General features: G+C 42.2%; 2 protein-coding genes across 2 annotated transcripts; both read right to left on the reverse strand.

Moving 5' to 3' along the window:
- Positions 1–647: 647 nt before the first annotated feature.
- clp1 (cleavage factor polyribonucleotide kinase subunit 1) lies at positions 648–6,915 on the reverse strand. The gene is made up of 6 exons (XM_057851156.1): positions 6,684–6,915; positions 6,133–6,412; positions 5,943–6,050; positions 5,330–5,449; positions 1,768–1,905; positions 648–1,681 (listed from the first exon to the last, which is right to left on the reverse strand). Exons 2-6 carry the CDS (start codon positions 6,403–6,405, stop codon positions 995–997), a joined length of 1,326 nt encoding a protein of 441 aa, XP_057707139.1. The 5' UTR covers positions 6,406–6,412; positions 6,684–6,915; the 3' UTR covers positions 648–994.
- Positions 6,916–7,257: 342 nt separating this feature from the next.
- LOC130924524 (selenoprotein H-like) lies at positions 7,258–15,796 on the reverse strand. The gene is made up of 6 exons (XM_057851159.1): positions 15,767–15,796; positions 15,040–15,106; positions 14,712–14,880; positions 12,480–12,622; positions 7,905–8,024; positions 7,258–7,818 (listed from the first exon to the last, which is right to left on the reverse strand). The coding sequence occupies exons 1-5, from the start codon at positions 15,779–15,781 to the stop codon at positions 7,918–7,920; spliced, it is 501 nt and encodes a 166-aa protein (XP_057707142.1). The 5' UTR covers positions 15,782–15,796; the 3' UTR covers positions 7,258–7,818; positions 7,905–7,917.
- Positions 15,797–20,290: the final 4,494 nt, after the last annotated feature.

Genomic DNA, 20,290 nt, shown 5'->3' on the forward strand with positions numbered 1-20,290 from the left:
ATTCTAAATCAGGCTGGTAAGACAATACTTGAATATGGCACGCCCGCCGGTGTTGTGCCAATGTAGTTACCCCAGTCAAAAATTGTATCCCCTGGGCGGAGCCATATGGAGGTAGATGTGTGTCTTTATTATTCAATCAAAAAAAAAAGTTGCTTCAATTTTTAAAAAAAAGTTGCTTCAGTCATAATATATATTTTCAATAAAAAAAAGTCGCTTAAAAAAAAAAAGTGTTTGAATGCAAAAATAAATTTGAAATTTAAATTATTAAATTTCAAATTTATTTTTGCATTCAGAGTCTACTCTCATAGTCTTATGTGGGTAGGTGGTGGTCTGTTTTCGTTATGTGTTTTACAGTTCAATAAAACATAATTGCATAGAATCAATAAACACCTATGAATTTGAAATTTTCTTAGAAGTCAGTACGTTTACTGAGGGTAAACGTTTTGGCGCAAGACCACATCTTCTTCAATATCAATTAGTGAATTATGGATATTAGGAAAAAATAGACATTTTAATCCAGAATAGTTGGACAATGTGACATTAAAAATATATATATATTGATTTTTCCTCAATTTTGAAAAGCGATTGGTCTGAAGGAAAACCCATGATTAATTTAGAGGGGGAAAAAAAGGTGCAAGGGGAGACTTTATGGTTTTAATGTACATTACATCAACTTTATTTGGAACAAACTTGTTTTAGTTCAACCCAAAGTGTTTTAAAGTTAATGTGAGGGAAGAAATTACTCCCATCATCATTAATCTAGAACCAACTTCTTCAATCGCCCGGTGTTTAATTGGGAGGGCAAATACTAGAAGGAAGTCACTAGATACACTTCGAAAAAATTTTGAAAACCCTTCCACAAGATTATGTCAGATATGCATAAAAATATCCCTTATCAAAATTGGTAAGATACAACCTGGTTAATAAAATACAAATTAAATTACAACAGATTGTTATTAACTGTTTCATCATTTGGTGACAAGTTAGCTCCACCTCATTTGGTGTCCATGAAACGTATATCCATGATGAGCAGCGTGTGTCTGGGCAGTGGTCGAGGTGAAGGGGACAACACTTTCATCACCTGCAATTGCGTGTCCACATGGGTCACAACAATAAAGCCACACACCGGACTCTCCACAATACCCTTTCTTGTCCCTTCGTCTCCATCCTCTGCACTGCTGACACTCAGCACGTGATAGGTGAGATCTCTACCAGGTGTCACAGGAACCAGCTTGAGTTGGGTATCATCTTGAGACATTCCCAGTGGCAGACACGAGTCTGGGATGGAAGGTGCCCCGATTTTATAGATGCGCACATCAGAGAAACGCACTTCGAATGAAAAAGGGTAGAAGGACACGCCGCGAAAGCCGTAGAAGTATTCGCGGATTTTCTCATCCCGAACCTCGCGTCGGCACTCCTTGGAGCGCTCCACCACTCCCCCCGACTTTGGTAGGAGAACAACACGGACAAAGTGAGGGAGATCTCGTTTAAGTTCGTTGTACAGCCGCTCGTGGTCCAGTACGAGCACCACGTCCACCTCAAAGGCGGAGGCACAGTGGACTAGAGCTTGATAACCAGAGCCCTTCACCCAGCCACATGTGTTGATGATACAGCCACCAACACTGGCTTTCCTGTTCACCTCACAGCGCTGGGAGAACACCTCAGCCAGGCAGGATGTCAGCTTTTGGGATATAAAAAATCCTCAGAGTGAATAAATTGGACGTTTGGCCTGAGCTTTAATACCGCCATGTTCGTTATTGGCCTTACCTTATTGTAAAGTTTGATGTTGGTCCCTGGAGAAGTTGAGCCAAAGTGATAAACGAGTGGAGCCTGTACCGAGAAGCCCTCCTCCACATCAGCTGGACGCTCAATGCAAAGTGCTGAAACGGTCCCCGGTACTGACACCTTAAGAAAGGGAAAACGTGTGTTTAAAAAAAATGAGCAAAACAAATCTATAATCTTTATACCAACAATGACCTTCAATTATTCTATTAAATAGGAATAATTGTCTCCTCAGCAGATTTAGGGCTAAAACATAGGAAAGTTGCTCCACCATTTTTCAAACATCAAAGATATCATACGGGCTTTGTACTACTTTGATTTTGTTGCCAATAAATATTTTAAGCTTCTCTCTAAACCTCCTCAAGTCTTCAGACGTTAAAGTGTTCATATAGATTTTTCCCACCGACTGTTCATGTCTTCACTGCCTGCCATCATTTAATGTGACTTTTCTTTCAAACAATTGCGTGTGCGCCGAAAATATGTCAACAAAGATACTCATTTACTATAGTTCATGTTGCTTTTAGGTTTTACTGTAAGGCGATTAGCTTATTAATGCACTTGTATGACAGTAAAGAATTTAAAAAGTGTAACGAATAAGGGCAACTTGCCTCCAGCAAATTCTTATCCTCACTTCCGCGTTGCAAACACCAAGGTCATGCCACTTTCAAAAGGTGAGTCATTCTGTTGACATTTTGCCTCATCATATTGCAGTTAACTTATTTTAACATTTGGAAAAACGTTAAAATTGTATCCAAAAACATTTAATGTATAGTTAATATGGTGGAAGGAGGCCGAGATAAACATTATATTAGACTTTTGCTCTGGGAAATATACAGTGAGAAGCAAAGGTATTTGCACCCCTTGTGATTTTGCAAGTTCACCCACTTATGAAATATATAGAAAGTAGGGTTGTTCCGATCATGTTTTTTTGCTCCCGATTCGATCCCGATCGTTTTAGTTTGAGTATCTGCCGATCTCGATATTTCCCGATCCGATTGCTTTTTTTTTTGCTCCCGATTCAATTCCAATCATTCCCGATAATTTTTCCCGATCATATACATTTTGGCAATGCATTAAGAAAAAAATGAATAAAACTCGGACGAATATATACATTCAACTTACAGTACATAAGTACTGTATTTGTTTATTATGACAATAAATCCTCAAGATGGCATTTACATTATTAACATTCTTTCTGTGAGAGAGATCCACGGATAGAAAGACTTGTAATTCTTAAAGGATAAGTGTGACTTTGTATATTGTGACTAAATATTGCCATCTAGTGTATTTGTTGAGCTTTCAGTAAATCATACTGTAGCCATTTAACTTATGCCCAAATGCATGATGGGAAGTGCAACCATGACTGTGCGTAGTGGTACCAATTGATATATCTTCTCAGCGTTGGGAAATAACATAGGGTGTTACGAAAAAGATCAACTACTACTACCTTTCTTCCCAGGCTGCCAAAATTCTCTCTACTCATTTTACGTTGCTTTTTAGCTCTATGTATATGTAAAACGGTGCCAATATAGATTGAACGCGACAATGTGTGAGTGGGTAGTGCAGCGCATGCGTTAATTGCGTTAAATATTTTTAATGTTATCACTGCCGTTTACGCAATAAATTTGATAGCCCTACTTTAAGCCACAACTAAAGACTCTGGATGAGTGTAAGACATTTTGTCTGTAACATTTAACAATTTATTAAATTAAAAAAAAAATATATATATATATATATATATATATCAAAAAAGGCATGTCCGATATTTTTTTGCCAATTCCGATACTTTGAAAATGACGTGATCGGACCCGATCGATCGGCATCCCGATCGACCGGGACATCTTTAATAGAAAGGTCTGAAATCTCAGATGCATTTCCACTCATAGAGACATAATAATAATAAAAAAAAAAATTAAAAATCCGGAACTCACATTGTATGATTTTTCAATTATTTATTTGTCATTCACTGGGGTTCATAAGTATTTGTACCCCTGAGAAAATCAGTGCTAATATTTAGTGCAGAAGCCTTTGTTCACAATTACAGAGGTCAGACGCTTTCTGTAGTTCTTCACCAGGTTATCATATATGAAAACAGGGGTTTTGGCCCATTCCTCCACACAAATCTTCTCTAGATCTGTCAGGTTTCGGGGCTGTCGTTGAGAAACACGAAGTTTCAGCTCAATCCAAAATTTTCTATTGGACTGAAGTCTGGAGACTGGCTAGGTCACTCCAGAACCCTGATATGCTTTTTATGCAGCCAATCCTTGGTCCGCTTGGCTGTGTGCTTCGGATCATTGTCATGTTTGAAGATCCACCCACGACTCATCTTTAAGTCTCTGACTGAGGGAAGGAGGTTGTGGCTCAAAATCTGACGAAACATTTCACCATTCATCATCTGCTCCATACAGTACAGTCGTCCTGTCCCCTTTGCCGAAAAGCAGCCCCAAAGCATGAGGTTTCCACCCCCAAACTTCACAGTGGGGATGGTGTTTTTGGCATTGTAATAATCTTTCCTTTTCCTCCTCACAACACACGACGAGTAAAGTTTGCAACAAAAAGTTCTTCTTTGGTCTCATCTGACCACATGACTTTCTACAAAGACCCCTCTGAATCACTCAGTTAGTCCCTGGCAAACTTCAGACAGGCTTCAACAGGTGAACCTTCTGAGCAATGCATCATTTTAAACCATTGCACCACAGTGTTCTACTGAGAGTAGCCTTTGAAACTGTTCATCCAGCTCTCTTCAGGTCATTGACCAGCTACTGCAGTGTCGTTCTAGGCTGAACCCCCACTTTTCTCATCATGAGTGATGCCCCACGAGGAGAGATTGTATATGGAGCCCAAGTCCAAGGTAGATTATCAGTCATGTTTAGCCTTATCCATTTTCTAACAATTGCTGCAACTGTTGACTTATTCTCACAAAGCTGCTTTCCAATTGTCCCATAGCTTTTTCCAGCTTTGTGGAGCACAGCAATTTTTTCTCTGGTCTTTCGAAAGCTCTCTGGTCTTGCCCGTGGTAGCAGTTGGATTATGAGTGACTGTGGGGTGCAAAAGTGACAACTCATGGGCTAAAGGTGGACTTTTTTTAAGGTACACTGAAAAGTTTTTGAGTGTCATAACTATTGCTGATTCTCAGGGGTACAAATCCTTATGAACTTCAGTAAATTACAAATAAATGATTGAAAAATCACACAATGTGAGTTCCGTTTTTTTTTTTTTTTTTTTAAGATTATGTGATGTCTCCATGAGTGGAAATGCATGTATGGCTGAAATTTCAGACCTCTACCTATTTTCTAAGTGGGTGAACTTACAAAATCGCAAGAGGTGCAAATACTTCTGCTCCTCAATGTACAGATAGACAACATCCCCAGAACAGGTTGGATTCAATTTGGATGGTGCACTGTACTTCTTTCACAACCAAGGAATCGGACACTTAAAAATACTGAAATATAATCCTTTCATGCAGAATGGGTGTGTTCGGAAGATGTAGGTGTTAAAATATTAAGTTTCAACTAATTGCAGTTATCTGAATGTCTTCCCATCTCACCCCACTCTGGCCGACATCCAGTTCCACCAGCGTGGGCCTCCTGCCCACTCGCACGGCGTAGCTCAGTAACAGCCGACACACTGTCGACTTGCCCACGTCCGTAGGACCCACCACCATCACCTAGGAAGATAAGACAGGATTACATAAACCAAAACTGTTCTTTGAATTGGCTTCCATGTTAAAATTCAGATTTAATAAGTGGTGCCCTGATATTTGATTATATTTGTTACTTTAAAAAAAAAAAAAACACTTGTATCTGAAATCATTTCACCAATGAAATGTACAGCAATCTTTGCTGACCCCAACCCCCCAAAAAACCTATGATATTGTACTTGAAGTGAGTTACATTCATTACATTCACGCTCATACAGTGGGGAGAACAAGTATTTGATAGACTGCCACCCATTGGCAGTGTATCAAATACTTTTTCTCCCCACTGTATATCATGATCAAAGCCAAAAAACATGATTAAAAAAAAAAACATAATAGCATGATAAAGCCTCCTGATCATAAAAACCCATGTTGGATCACTCATGTCTAAAGGCACCACTGTATTCCATATTTTGGAACTTAAAACACGGTCAGGGCTGTTAAATAAGGCATTAAAAGCTACCCTTGGTCCTCGCTCATTGTCCCGCTCTGCCTGTTTTCTCATCTGCTCCAGTGCCGCATGTGTGTTCAGGTAAAGAAGCATGGGAGTGTCTTTGGACACGTAAGCCACCTAAGGGAGTGAAGGGAAAAGCTGATGACTGAGCTTGACCTTGAGGCACAACGACAAGCAGATTGTTCGAGCCAGTGCTTACCTCGGGCTTCCCGTAAAGGTTCACACTGCAGCCATGCCAGGTGAATACTGCGATTTTGGCACCTGGTCCAAAAGTGTACTTCTTGTTCCTGTTCAGTTCTGAGCCAAACACTTCTGCCATTCCCGTGAGGAGCTCCAATTCAACCTGCTCTGCAGTCTCCCCAGCCTCTACCTCAAACCGAAGTTCTGTCTCCTTCTCCAGGTCATATCTGGTACCGACTTTCCCAGGTTGCAAAGGATCCTCACTCGTCTTTTCTACACCATCACTTGCCATGGTAAAGCTGACAAAATGTGATCAGACGTTATTTACATATTCATATCGATTAAAGATGGAAATATGCCAGTTTTACGAAACGGAACAAAAACAATGCGTAATGTACTATCATGACAATTCAGTAGCTGCTACTTCATCTCAGTGTGAAGTTTGGAGAGTGTGAGTCAAAATTAGCTAAGAAACATGAAATTAAACGCAAACTTAACCGTAGCAGAAGCTGACGTGACATATTTGCCAATATCTCAAGTCTAATATTTCTGTATCTGAGAAGTAAATACCTGTTCTGTCGTCAATTATTTTCGTGGCAGTGGCGAGCACATAACAAATATATATACTTATAACGCTAGATGTGTAATGCGCACTGTACACAAATTGGGACGGGCGTCATCACTTGTCGGCCATTTTGTGTCAGTGCCAATCGCATCATGGATATACCTGCGCATTGAAACAAATACGCCTGTATTTTATCAACGTCCAGCTTGAATCATGGCCACCTAAATATGTATTATAAATCAAACCGTCTTGAAATCTGTCGAGATCACCGATATATATATACGTAGAGAGAATCACACACCGCCAGAGAATCGTAGTGCTTTAAGATGGCCACTGGTTACTATCACCGGGGACTCCCCACCTTGTTGCATCTAGCTCTTTATATAGGTGATATCTATATGGTGAAGCTGTGAGGGGCGCGTGTTGATGATGTCACATTTTGATTTAGATTGGACGCTAAAATTTGACGTTATTGTGTTTGAACTGAAGGCTGAAGCCGAGGCCACGTTAGGCATTCATCTGATTAAAATATAGAAGGCTCTTTGATTCTAAATAATTGCACGCATATTAATCAGAAGTCATAAAATACAAACTGTTGTAAAGATTTTTATTCATAAAGGGAACAAAAAGTACAGTGTTATAATATCAAAACTCAAAAGCGTCAAACCTGGAATACACAAAGCGCACCAGTGTCTCGAAACGGAAGCGTTTGCTCTAATATTCCCCAGTAGGTGTCGCCATGTGTTCATACTGAAGGTGTGAGCTAGAAGAGCTTGGGTCATCAGAGGATAGACTATGGGAATCCAGTTTGGTCACTCCTCGTCATTCTGCTTCCACAAGCTACACCCATGACCAATATTCTGCATGAAAAAGATGATGGGTCTTTTTCAGCAGTGTATATGTTCATGTTAATTTTGAGAGGTCTATGGTCAAGCCAAAAACCTAGGAGGGGCTCTGGTTTGAAGTATTAAGTGAGAAAGTATCCTTGTATTGCAATTTGCAACAGCTGGAAAAAATAATTATGTGGCAATAAACAGCGTAATTTTGAAGAAATGTTATCACTTTGTGCCAAACTGCCATTTGTTGTGAAGTGAGTCAAACTTGCTGTCAACATCCAGCACTTGTATCTTGAATTTCTGCCTGTAAATCAAAGAAAATAATTGACTGAGTGACAACTCAAAAACATTGTACAACAGGGTACCAGGGCATCTTTCAAAATGACAAACCTCAATTTATCCACTAGTCGGCACCAACAGCCTCTTTTAGAGCAGAAACTACAACATCAGGTTCAGGAAACTTCAGCTTACGAGGTGGGCCCTTCTTTATTCCAGTCCAAAGTAATGTGTCTGTTGAAATTACATACAGGGAAACGTGGTAGGGTAAAAAAAAAGAAAGGTGGTAGAAATTACATAATAAATAGTAAATATTTATTCACACCACAGGTTATACTTCATTGTTATGAAAGAAATACAGTGCTGCTCATATAAAATGGACCCCCACTATTTAGTAGACCAGGGCCAGACTGTAGTCAAAATCTGACCAAAAGTACGCCCATCCAGTTCGCTCCCTATAGACCCTACCCACCGACGTCACAAAACCACGTGCTCGCTGTATGGTTCCGCCCACTTGTCCGTCATTTTGTCTCTGTATTAGCATTGGTTTCAATTGATCGAGGAATTTAAAATGCATTTCATGGAAGACCCGGTGCTTTCTGATGCCGTAAACTCACTGGATGTGTTGCATAAAAGGCGTTATGTGGAAAAGTTTCGTTCTATACAGTCGCCAGATCCATATTTGATGCCCAAATCGATGTTTTTCGACCCACTGTCTTCGCCCTGTCTGCCTGACATCTGCTACGCTGATATTTACAATTATCTTGTCCACACAAAATCAGCCTATTCTCACGAAAATTTGAAAAAATTCAAGAGCTTGGAGGCTTATAAATACTTCGTTGCTGGTTGGGTGAAACAGGTCCTCGTCCACGAAAATTCGGCAGGAATCTATCTTGTGCTTGGAAAGGGGAGTTACGAAATTTTCAATTCAAAATCTTTTGTTATTGCTAACATCCACTGTCAAGTCTAATGTATTTCATGTCGTTTGTCAATGGAGTTAAGACTTTTAATGTTTATATGGTTTAGCGATAGCACTCTCACTACATACATATATGTACATACATGTATGTTGTCGGCGATTAGCCTAGCAATGATCTTAATTGTGGTTATTTGTCAGCCCAAAACCCTCTAAGTATATCTTAAATGCATCTTACCGGATATAAAATGACTACTACATAGTCTGTGGTGATTTTTTGGTGCCCAGTTTTCACGTCGAATTGCAGCCGTCCATTTCGCTCTCCTCTTTGGATCCCTCGGAATACGTTAAAACTTCAAGTCTCTCCTTCCATCTTCTCTGTTAGTGCAACCAACAGCCACACACGCCTTCACCATTTTGATTATCAATGTTAAGGAGCAGAAAAACACACCGTAAATAGGAGGAATGTACGTAGCCGTAACAGGTTAACACTATGTTTTGACGGACAATTGGGCGGTACCATTCAGGAGAGCGGAGTTGTGACGTCACGTGGGTAGGGTCACTGGCTAACTTGGAACCTACATTCAACAATAAATAATGTAATCAGCCCAGAGACAAATGGCTAATAAAAATCAGGATCAATGCGTTTCTAGAATATACCTACCAAATTTGTTATGTCCATTAATAACACAGGAGTAACAATCTTAGTAGATGTTCACACCAAGACGAATAAAGCGAGTGATACATTGAGCCCTCCTTCCAGACGGTCTAATAATCAAAGTGAGTAGTGCTGTGAGATATAATAATCCATCCACTCAATAGTGAGCCAATTGCCAATGGGGTGGGTGGGGGGGTCTTATTTATTTATTTAACACCCCCCCCCCCCCCCCCAGTTTTACAAAACCCCACACACTTACACCCAGTGTCTTGAAATTACAAACAACAAACCAAGGCAGAAAACACCAATAAAATAAAAAAAAAAAAAAACACGCATAAATAAATAAAATATCAAATAACACTAATCCCCAGTATCAAGGCCCGGCCTTCAATCTCTCCTCAATAATCCAGTCCACATGTCAAACTTCTTGTTTATCATTTGAAATTGGTGTCCTCTTTTTTTCTAAAGTCTCTCCATTTCTTCCATTTGTCTTCAAATTGACTATCTTGTAGTCTTAATCTAAACGTAATTCTCTCCATTTCACATAGCTCTTCCGCCATGCACATCCACTGCTCCTCAGTTGTCTGGTCCACTTTAAACCACAGTCTCGTAATTACTTTTTCACTTGCCGTCAACAACACCTTGACATGGTACTCATCCTCCTTTTGAATCACTTCCCGGGTTAGGTTCCCCAAGTAAAGGACATCGAATGTTTTCGGAATCCCATATCCTATTATTTTACGCAAATCCTTCCAAATCGTATCCCAATATTCTTTTGTATTTTGCCGTGACCAGAATATATGTAAGTGTCCCACATCCTTATATCTACATGCTCCCCAGCACGGTTGTTGAGTACATATCCTTTCTTTCCTTTGCAAAGGTCTTATAAAGAACTGTACAATGTTTTTCAAACTAAATTCTCTTCAAACCTTGGAGCTAGTGGATGTGCTCTGCAGAGGTTGCGCTAGACTTTTTTGTTGTCTGTCATTATGACTGACAGGGTCATAAAAATCCGGTCATAATCTATTTTTACCCGTCACTCAAATTTTTAAAATGATGATAATGACATTGTGGTGACCCTTTGTTTGGCATAATTCACCTTCCGTACTTGTGTGTCCATTTGGCCGAGCGCGTTACCGGCTACGACAGTCACGTGACAGAGACAATTAAGCCGCGCGCGGTCCCCTCACTATCCACTCGCTCTCGCTATATGATTGGCCGAAGAGTCGAAATGCTCTCCCGTGAAATGCCTGTTTAAAAATGTTCCCGTTGTTACTTCTTGTGTTCGCTTATAAGTGCCAATTTAAAAAGGAAAAGCGATGGATGATACTACACACAGAGTGTATTATTAACAAAAAATGTTAAAGTTGTATAATCATATAGCGAGAATAAGGAACGTCACTGACAAGCGCAGGCCCCCGCGAGTGGATAGTGAGGGGTCTAGGATAGTGCGCCTACAGCTAACAAGACTCTTAACATTGCATAACGCTTCAACATATTCAATAGTATTTAGTTTTCATTCATTTTAAATTAATATTCTGTCCGAACAAGCTTAACAGAGAATCCACACCGTGCCATCACACATCAAGCAGATGAATATGTAACTTTTTCTCTGCAGTGACAAAAACAGCTGACTGTGGCACCAGTAGTTAGGTAGCCTACCATATGTAGCATATGGAACAATGAAATTAACAGTTCACCTACTGTGGCCTGAACGTAGTCTCACACTTTCCTCCTGGTGCGCATGGACTTGAATTGCGTGCCCGCTTGTGCAGTCCCTGTTTTTTCACCTCTTTTATCAACACCATCGTCGTTTTGGGGCTTTTTGAAGAAACTTCGGACACTCAGTTGCCTTGACATTTTTCAGAGTAAGGCCAACGACGTCATGCATCAAGAGAGACAATAGCTAATTAATATGCTCACTCGCCACCCTGTGGTCTGGGGTGTGAATTGCAACCGGTCAAAATGACGGATGGACTTCAGTTTTTTCCGTCACCGTTTTAAAAAATCGGTCAACAACGGAAAATATTCGGTTAACGCGACCCCTGGTGCTCTGTGTCTCACACATCTTTGACCATTGTCGGTTATATGTACTTTGAGTTCTTTCTCCCATTTTTCTTAAATATACAGAGATGTGTGCATCTGACATGACATGAGTGCTTTATAAAGTTCAGAAATAACTTTACATTTCTTCCCACCATAAGCTTTCTTGAACACCTTAATAGTGTTTTAATTGTTTTATATCTATAATGGTCCTCCTCCTCCAGTCCAAATGTCTGCCTAAATTTTTCAAACCTCAGCAGCTTGCCTCCTTCCACCACTTTACTTATGGCTAATGCCTCTTTTTGCCCACCTCCTTTCATTTAATCCTGGTGGAAAACCTTGATCGAATGCAAACCAACTCAGAATTTTTGTTTCCCTTTCCAGATCGTACCTTTCCAGCTCGTACCTTTCCACCACTGTTTTCCATATATCCATTGTATTCCTACAAGTAATCTCCCCCAGTTGGTTATGCAGTTTTTAATCCTTCCTTGTTGGCTATCAAATTCCGCATCTCAATATTTTTCCTAATTCCATTTTGCAGAATAACCTTCCTTGCACCAATAAATCAAAGGTCTGATTTGTGCAGCAAATAAGTATTCTTGCAGACCTTTGCAAAGCCAATCCGCCTTTCTCTTTTGGTCAGCTGCAGTGTCTTGAACCTTATTTTTGGTCTTTTTCCCTTCCAAATAAACAGTGAGATCCACTTGTCCCATTCTCCAAATTGTGTTTTGGGAACCTTCACTGGCAGAGACTGGTATAAATACAATAATCTTGGCGAAACATTCATCTTGACCCCTTCTATCCTTGAACTCAGATCAATAACCATATCCGACCATATACAGGTGGGGGGTCTTCTGATACCGGTCAACCCATACATACAAATATGCGGGGGTTCACTGAACTGGAGAACCTTTGATGTCCATCACACTCAAAGTTGACTTCCAATTTGTCCTAATAGCAGTACAATTTTCCAACAAAATGTGAAGTTGATAAAATATACCGGCTACATTACAATGACTGCACAAACAACGTTGTAATATAAAATTTCTCCATGCACATTCTTTTGGCTCACCTTTGCCTCCATCTATCAGAGTGATCTCAAAGCTGTTCCTGCGGGGCTTGTCGGGGTTGAGGACCACAGTCAGCTCAGGGCGTGCAGCCAACAGGGCACATTTCACCCCTTCAGCATTACGCCCATACACTCGTCAGCTCTTACTGCCCAAAATAACAGATTAACACGAGTATGTTACTGAAGATTACAAAATTGTAATGAGGTTAAATACTAATTCAGTAGGTTCAGTACTTTTATTCATTTCAAGTATAAGTACTTAGATTTGCGTACTCGCCGATGCAAAGTACCGAAAATTGAGAATGCTGTTATGTTACTAGCATAGGTGGAGTTGGACTTTTGGGACAGGGGGGCACAACATGTTGATGATCCCAAAACGCAGTGTCAGTAATGAAATTAACTTACAAAAATATTTACAATAATAAGTTGAAAATGAGCGTTTTTTGTTTCCCATCATTCTTGAGAGGAATTCTAAATCAGACTGCTTAGGACAGCTATACTTTTCGCCAAGATCGTCATCCATTGAATATGGTACACCCGCCGGTGTCGTGCTAATGTAGGTTCCCCAGTCCAAAATTGTATCCCCTGGGCGGAGCCATATGGAGGTAGACTTGTGTCATCATTATTCGATCCCAAAAAATGTGTTTGAAAGCAAAAATAAATTTGAAACACAAAAACATGCACTTGAAAGCTATTTCCTTTTTTTTTTTTTTTTTTTTTGATTGAAGTCAATTTTTTTTGGTTTGAAGTAATCTTGTTTTGCATTTGGGCTACAGTTTTGGCAAGACCATTTGTGTTTTTATTGTTCAATCAAAAAATAAGTTGCTTCAAACAAAAAATTTATATTTTCAAACGAAAAATCACTTCAATCAAAAAAGAACATTTATAATCATATAAAAAAAAATTGAATGCGAAAAAAATATTTCAGACTCAAATATTTGCATTTGAACACTTGATTTTTAATTAAAAAGGTTTGATTTTAGCAATCCTTTTAGTGTTTGGGCCATGTTATGGGTAGGACATTTGTGTCTACATCATTCAATCCCCCAAAAAGTTGCTTCAATCAAAAATCAAACAAAGAAAAATATCATTTGAAAAATAAAATTGTCCTCCCCTATTTTTTTTCTTTTGTTGTTTGCTTTAATGCTTTAGAACTTATAATATTATATATATACATATATATACAGGGGTGCACATATTTTTTTTGCCCAGGTTCTCAGAGGAGGACCTGGAGATGTGACTTGGTCCTCATTGAGCTTGAGAGCCGACCCGCCTGATGCGATAAAATTATGACAAGCTTTAGTTAGAGCCAAATACCTTTAATTAATTATATTAACAATTAATGCCTGATTAACATCAACTGGCACAACAAAATTGCCATTACTTTGAAGTGAAATGTAAAGAAATAAACATAAAAGCAGTACTAATTCAAAATAAAGGGCATTATGCGGCTCCCACATTAACTCCAAGCCTTTGTAAAAGTGGGATGTCCTCCTCCTCATAAGAGCTCATTGAACGTGCATGTTTAGCTTTGTGAAATGCGAGCAAAAACACGTTTGTCAGTGCATGGCGCTGCTCTTCATTAACTTTATTCCGCCACTTGTCCATAGGGCGAGTGGGGTGCTACCTGACATCGATAGTTTGCTTAATTGCCACATGCTCTGTTTTTTTTTCGTGCTTTTCAAAGTTTGGATGGCTGAAATTCTTTGACCCTACAAAATATGCGCTGCTCTTATCAGCGACATTGGGATTCTCACGGCAAATTTTGTACCACATATCCATGCGAGCATCATTTGCTCCTAGCCATGGTACCTCCTGCAGCCACTTTTCAGTAAAAGTCCTTTTTTCGGTAGCTCAGGTGAGTGACGTCTGTCGTGTCTGTCCTTTGACGGGGGTGGGGGAACACGGAAATAATTACTCAGTGGGGCCTGCCTCCGACATTTTGAGAAGTGATTATCTCGTGTCCGCCGCAAATACAGTGGTCAGCCATCGGTACGCAAAAGCGTATGGAAGCCGTTGAGGGCCAGCGCGTTTGTATACGTCCAGTACGCATGCGTGCATGCGGACCACTTATGTCCACCCCTGTTTATATATATGAAAGTCAATTACATGCAATGACACTTTTCGGCCACCAGGAGGTCCTGGCACCCCCTTACACTCCGCTTATGGTTACTAGTATGGTATGAACACCAACCCCGGTGCTCCAGTGGTATTTATTCTAACAAATGATCTTACCAGTGTTCAATAACCACTTTTGGGCCTTCCAGTACAGCCATTTCTTCTCCTTTTGCCTTTTTAGCGGGTTTGTTCTTCTCTGCTTCCGCCACAATTTTGCGCTTTCTTCCACCACGGGCTAGAAATACCATCGTTTTAAACAACTCAGTGGTACATCGATAAATGGAAGCTGTGTTTTAATGATATAGAACAAAAAGTTACATTATATACGTTTTCGACCAACAATGTAAACCCGAATAACCAAACTTCTAAATACAACATTTCTTATGGTATAAAGTAAACTACGTGGCGTTTTCAAAGCTAAAACATAAGAAAAGACATGACCAACCTGATGTAGACGCCATTGTTGTTGTGAAACATTCGCGGGTTAGTGGACTGTTCCAATGCACTGTTGGCTGAAGGGGATTCGGATCAAACCAATACTAAACATTTTCAAATGGTTTGTGTTGGAGATTGTCTTGATTTTTTTTTTTTTAAAGTCTGGTATTGTTGTAAATTTCTTTTTCTGTGGATTTTCCTCACAACCCAACGCTAATTAAAAATAACTACAATTGGCATCTCTAAATGCCATGAGAATGTTTTCTAGGCTGCTTCAATATATGTATTATTCATTTCATCAACTTTTAATTAAAAAATGTGATGTTAGCATTTTTCATTTTAAGTAATTTTTTTCTCTTAACCTGTCCTGTTCAGCTGATTAGACACAGAGAATGGAAATCTGAGTGTCTTTATTGACTGAACAGTTTTAATGTGCTACAAGGCAGTTTTGAGTTTGTACTACTCCCATTGTGGTCGTTTATATTATGCTATTTATTCAGAGAAGGTAGTTGAACAGAAAATGGTTTTAGGAGGTGGTGGTGGGGCAGGGTAGAGAAAGAAGAGAAAGAAAGACAGACGGGATAGTGGTTCAAAAACAAAAAAAACATTTTTTAGTAAATATGCTATCTACAGTAATACAGGTATTGTTGCTTTCTCTTCTTGCCATATATGGAGGGAAACCCAGTAACCGAAAAAGAGGACGAGAGAAGATAGGACACATTAAAGTGTGTGTGTACTTGTAACGCAGACATGTCCAAAGTCCGGCCCGGGGTCCAAATGCGGCCCGTGGTCAAATTTCATCCGGCCCCCAGCCTCTGTCATAAAATAAATAACCCTAACCCGCACACAGACTTAATAAATTGGTCAGCAGTACCTGCTAAAAGCATATGAAGTAGCTTACACACTAAATGCTGCTACTCACAAAAACAAGCTATATAGGGTCCCTCAAGGACCGATGTTGGCTACCCCTGTTCTACGTAAAGGACATCAGCCAAGTTCGGCCCCCCACATTTTTACCACACCAAATCTGGCCCCCTTCGCAAAAAGTTTGGACACCCCTGGTGTAACGGGTACACGCTGGTTCGCGTGTGTCAAGCGGTTGCATGGAAAACCTTCCCTCCGATGTCTTCATGTGAGTGCGCTGCCGGCTAGACCGTCAGCTCGAGCTTATGGCCTAGCGGTGCCTCCGCCTGCCGAGTGGAATCATCGTATGCATAAAAATATCCCTTTTCAAACTTGGCAAGATACAACCTGGTTAATAAAATGAAAACTAAATCACAACAGATTCAATTATTAACTGTTTCATCATTTGGTGACAAGTTGACAAGGTAGCTCCACCTCATTTTGTGTCCATTAACGTATATCCATGATTCAGATTTAAAAACTGGTGCCCTGATATTTGATTATATTTGTTACTTACAAATGAAATTTATGGCAATCTTTGCTGAGCCCCCCCCCCCCCTAAAATTTTGATATTGTACTTGAAGTGAGTTACATTCATTACAATCGTGCTCATATATTACAATCAAAGCAACAACAAAAACAACTACAACACAATCACAAAGCCATTATCATAAAAGAAGCATGGGAGTTTCTTTGGATACGTAAGCCACCTGAGGGAGAGAGGGGAAAAGCTGATGACTGAGCTTGATGAAAGGCCACACGCGCAACGACAAGCAGATTATTCAAGCCAGTGCTGACCTCCGGCTTCCTGTAAAGGTTCACACTGCTGCCATGCCAGGTGAATACTACTGCGATTTTGGCGCCTTGTCCAAATGTGTATTTCTTGTTCCTGTTCAGCTCTGAGCCAAACACTTCTGCCATTCCCGTGAGGAGCTCCAATTCAACCAACTCTGCAAACTCCTCAGCCTCTGCCTCAAACCGAAGTTCTGTCTCCTTCTCAAGGTCATATCTGGTCCCGACTTTACTAGGTTGCAAAGGATCCTCACTAGTCTTTTCTACACCATCACTTGCCATGGTAAAGCTAACAAAATGTGATCAAATCTTATTTACATATTCATATCGATTAAACATGTCAATATGCCAGTTTTACGAAATAGAACAAAAATAATGCATAATGTATGTATCATATGACAAGTCAGTAGATACTACTTCATCTCAGTGTGGAGTTTGGAGAGTGGGAGTCTAAAATAGTTAAGAAACATGAAAATAAACGCAAACTTAACCGTAGCAGAAGCTGACATGACATATTTGCCCAATATCTCATGTCAAATTTTTCTGTATCTGCAAAGTAAATACCTGTTTTGTCGTCAATTATTTTCGTGGCAGTGGCGAGCACATTACAAATATATATATATATCTATAGCGCTAGATGTGTAATCCCCTCAGTGAGTCTTCACCTTATCGTGGTGGAGGGGTTTGCGTATCCCAATGATCCTAGGAGCTATGTTGTCTAGGGCTTTAAGCCCCTGGCAGGGTCACCAATGGCAAACAGGTCCTAGGTGAGGGGCCAGACAAAGCATGGCTCAAAATGACCCCTTATGATGAATAAAACAAATGGACTCAAGTTTCCCTAGCCCGGACGCGGGTTACTGGGGCCCCCCCTCTGGAGCCAGGCCTGGAGTTGGGGCTAGAAGGCAAGCGTCTGGTGGCCGGGCCTGTACCCATGGGGCCCGGCTGGGCACAGCCCGAAAAGGCAACGTGGGTTCCCCTTCCCATGGGCTCACCACCTGTGGGATGGGCTAAAGGGGTTGGGTGCGTAGGGAGTTGGGCGGCAGCCAAAGGCGGGGGCCTTGGCGGTCCAACACCCAGCTGCAGAAGCTAATTCTTGGGACATAGAATGTCACCTCTCTTGCAGGGAAGGAGCCCGAGCTGGTGTGTGAGGCAGAGAAATTCCGACTAGATATAGTCGGACTCTCCTCCACACACAGCTTGGGTTCTGCTACCAAACCTCTCGAGAGGGGCTGGACTCTCTTCCACTCTGGAGTTGCCCACGGTGAGAGGCGCCGAGCAGGTGTGGGCATACTTATTGCCCCCCGGCTTGGCACCTGTACGTTGAGGTTTACCCCGGTAGACGAGAGGGTAGCCTCCCTCCGCCTTCGGGTGGGGGGACGGGTTCTGACTGTTGTTTGTGCCTATGCACCGAACAGCAGTTCAGAGTACCCACCCTTTTTGGAGTCCTTGGAGGGTGTGCTGGAGAGCGCCCCCTCTGGGACTCCCTTGTTCTCCTGGGGTACTTCAAAGCTCACGTTGGCAATGACAGTGAGACCTGGAGGGGCGTGATTGGGAGGAACCCCCCCCCCCCCCCCCCCCCGATCAGAACCCGAGTGGTGTTCTGTTATTGGACTTCTGTGCACGTCACGGTTTGTTCATAATGAACATCATGTTCAAAGACCGGGGTGTCCATATCTGCACTTGCCACCAGGACACCCTAGGCCGCAGTTCAATGATCGACTTTTTAATCGTGTCATCGGACTTGCGGCCGCATGTTTTGGACACTCAGGTGAAGAGGGGCAGAGCTGTCAACTGATCACCACCTGGTGGTGTGTTGGCTCCAATGGCGGGAGAAGATGCTGGCCCGACCTGGCAGGCCCAAACGTATTGTAAGGGTCTGCTGGGAACGTCCGGCAGAATTCCCTGTCAGAAAGAGGTTTAACACCCACCTCCGGCAGAACTTCTCCCTTGTCCCGGGGGAGGTGGGGGACATTGAGTCCAAGTGGGCCATGTTCCGCACCTCCATTGTTGAGGCGGCCGAGCATAGCTGCGGCCGTAAGGTAGTTGGTGCCTTTCGTGGCGGCAATCCCCGAATCCGCTGGTCCGTTGGGAAGTCGAATCTTGGATTCAGGACGAGCAGTGTGGTTTTTGTCCCGGTCGTGGAACAGTGGACCAGCTCTACACCCTCGGCAGGGTCCTCGAGGGTGCATGGGAGTTTGCCCAACCAGTCTACATGTGTTTTGTGAATCTGGCGAAGGCGTTTGACCGTGTGCCTCGGGGAGTCCTGTGGGGGGTGCTCCGGGAGTACGGGCTACCGAGCCCCTTGGTAAGGGCTGTTCGGTCCCTGTACGACCAGTGTCATTGTTTGGTCCACATTGCCAGCCAGCAGTAAGTCGAATTCATTCCCAGTGAGGGTTAGACTCCACCAAGGCAGCCCTTTGTCACCGATTCTGTTCATAATTTTCATGAACAGAATTTCTAGGCGCAGCCGAAGTGTTGAAGGGGTCCGGTTTGGTGACCTCAGCATTGCATCTCTTCTTTTTGCAGATTATGTGGTGATGTTGGCTTCATCAGGCCACGACCTCCAACTCTCACTGCAGTTCGCAGGTGTGTGTGAAGCGGTTGGGATGAAGGTCAGCACCTCCGAATCCGAGACCATGGTCATCAGTCTGAAAAGGGTGGAGTGCCCTCTCCAGGTCGGGGATGAGATGCTGCCCCAAGTGGAGGAGTTCAAGTATCTTGGGTTCTTGTTCACGACCGAGGGTAGGAGGGCGCGGGAGATCGACAGGCGGACCGGTGCAGCGTCTCCAGTAATGCGGACGCTGCACCAGTCCGTAGTGGTGAAGGAGCTGAGCCGAAAGGCGTAGCTCTCAATTTACCAGTCGATCTACGTTCCTACCCTCACCTATGGTCACGAGCTGTGGACAGTGACCGAAAGAACAAGATCCCGGATACAAGCGGTCTAAATGAGTTTTCTCCGCAGGGTGTCCAGGCTCTCCCTTGGAGATAGGGTGAGACGCTCAATCATCCGGGAGGGACTCGGCGTCAAGCCGCTACTCCTCCACGTTGAGAGGAGCCAGCTGAGGTGGCTCAGGCATCTGGTTCGGATGCTTCCTGGACGCCTCCCCAGAGAGGTGTTCCGGGCATGTCCCACCGACAGGAGGCCCCAGGGAAGACCCAGGACACGCTGGAGAGACTATGTCTCTCGGATGGCCTGGGCACGCCTTGGGATCCCGCCGGAGGAGCTGGTCAAAGTGGCTGGATGAGGGAATTCTGGGCTTCCGTCGCTGCCCCGTGACCCGACCTCAGACCAAGCGGAAGATGATGGTATGGTATGGTAGATGTGTAGTGCGCACTGTACACCAATTGGGACGGGCGTCATCACTTGTCGGGCATTTTGTGTCAGGGCCAATCGCTAAACATAGCTAATAAAATGTCTAATTTGAGCTACTAATTGCTTCATTTTGTAGATTTTCAGACGGCTTTGGTTTTTCCATAAACATCATGGATGTACTAATTTAACATTTACCGTATTGAAACAAATAGGCCTAAGTTTTATCAGCATCCAGCTTGAATCATGGCCACCT

Source organism: Corythoichthys intestinalis, chromosome 11, assembly GCF_030265065.1.
Source record: "Corythoichthys intestinalis isolate RoL2023-P3 chromosome 11, ASM3026506v1, whole genome shotgun sequence".
NCBI lineage: Eukaryota > Metazoa > Chordata > Actinopteri > Syngnathiformes > Syngnathidae > Corythoichthys > Corythoichthys intestinalis.

Coding starts and splice junctions, on each gene's coding strand:
- clp1 (XM_057851156.1), bottom strand. CDS start 6,405: ATGGCAAGTGATGGTGTAGAAAAGACGAGTGAGGATCCTTTGCAACCT. Junction 5,450..5,942: donor ACAATGAGCGAGGACCAAGG/GTAGCTTTTAAT, acceptor TTATCTTCCTAG/GTGATGGTGGTGGGTCCTAC. Junction 1,906..5,329: donor TGGATGTCGGCCAGAGTGGG/GTGAGATGGGAA, acceptor CCCTTTCTTAAG/GTGTCAGTACCGGGGACCGT.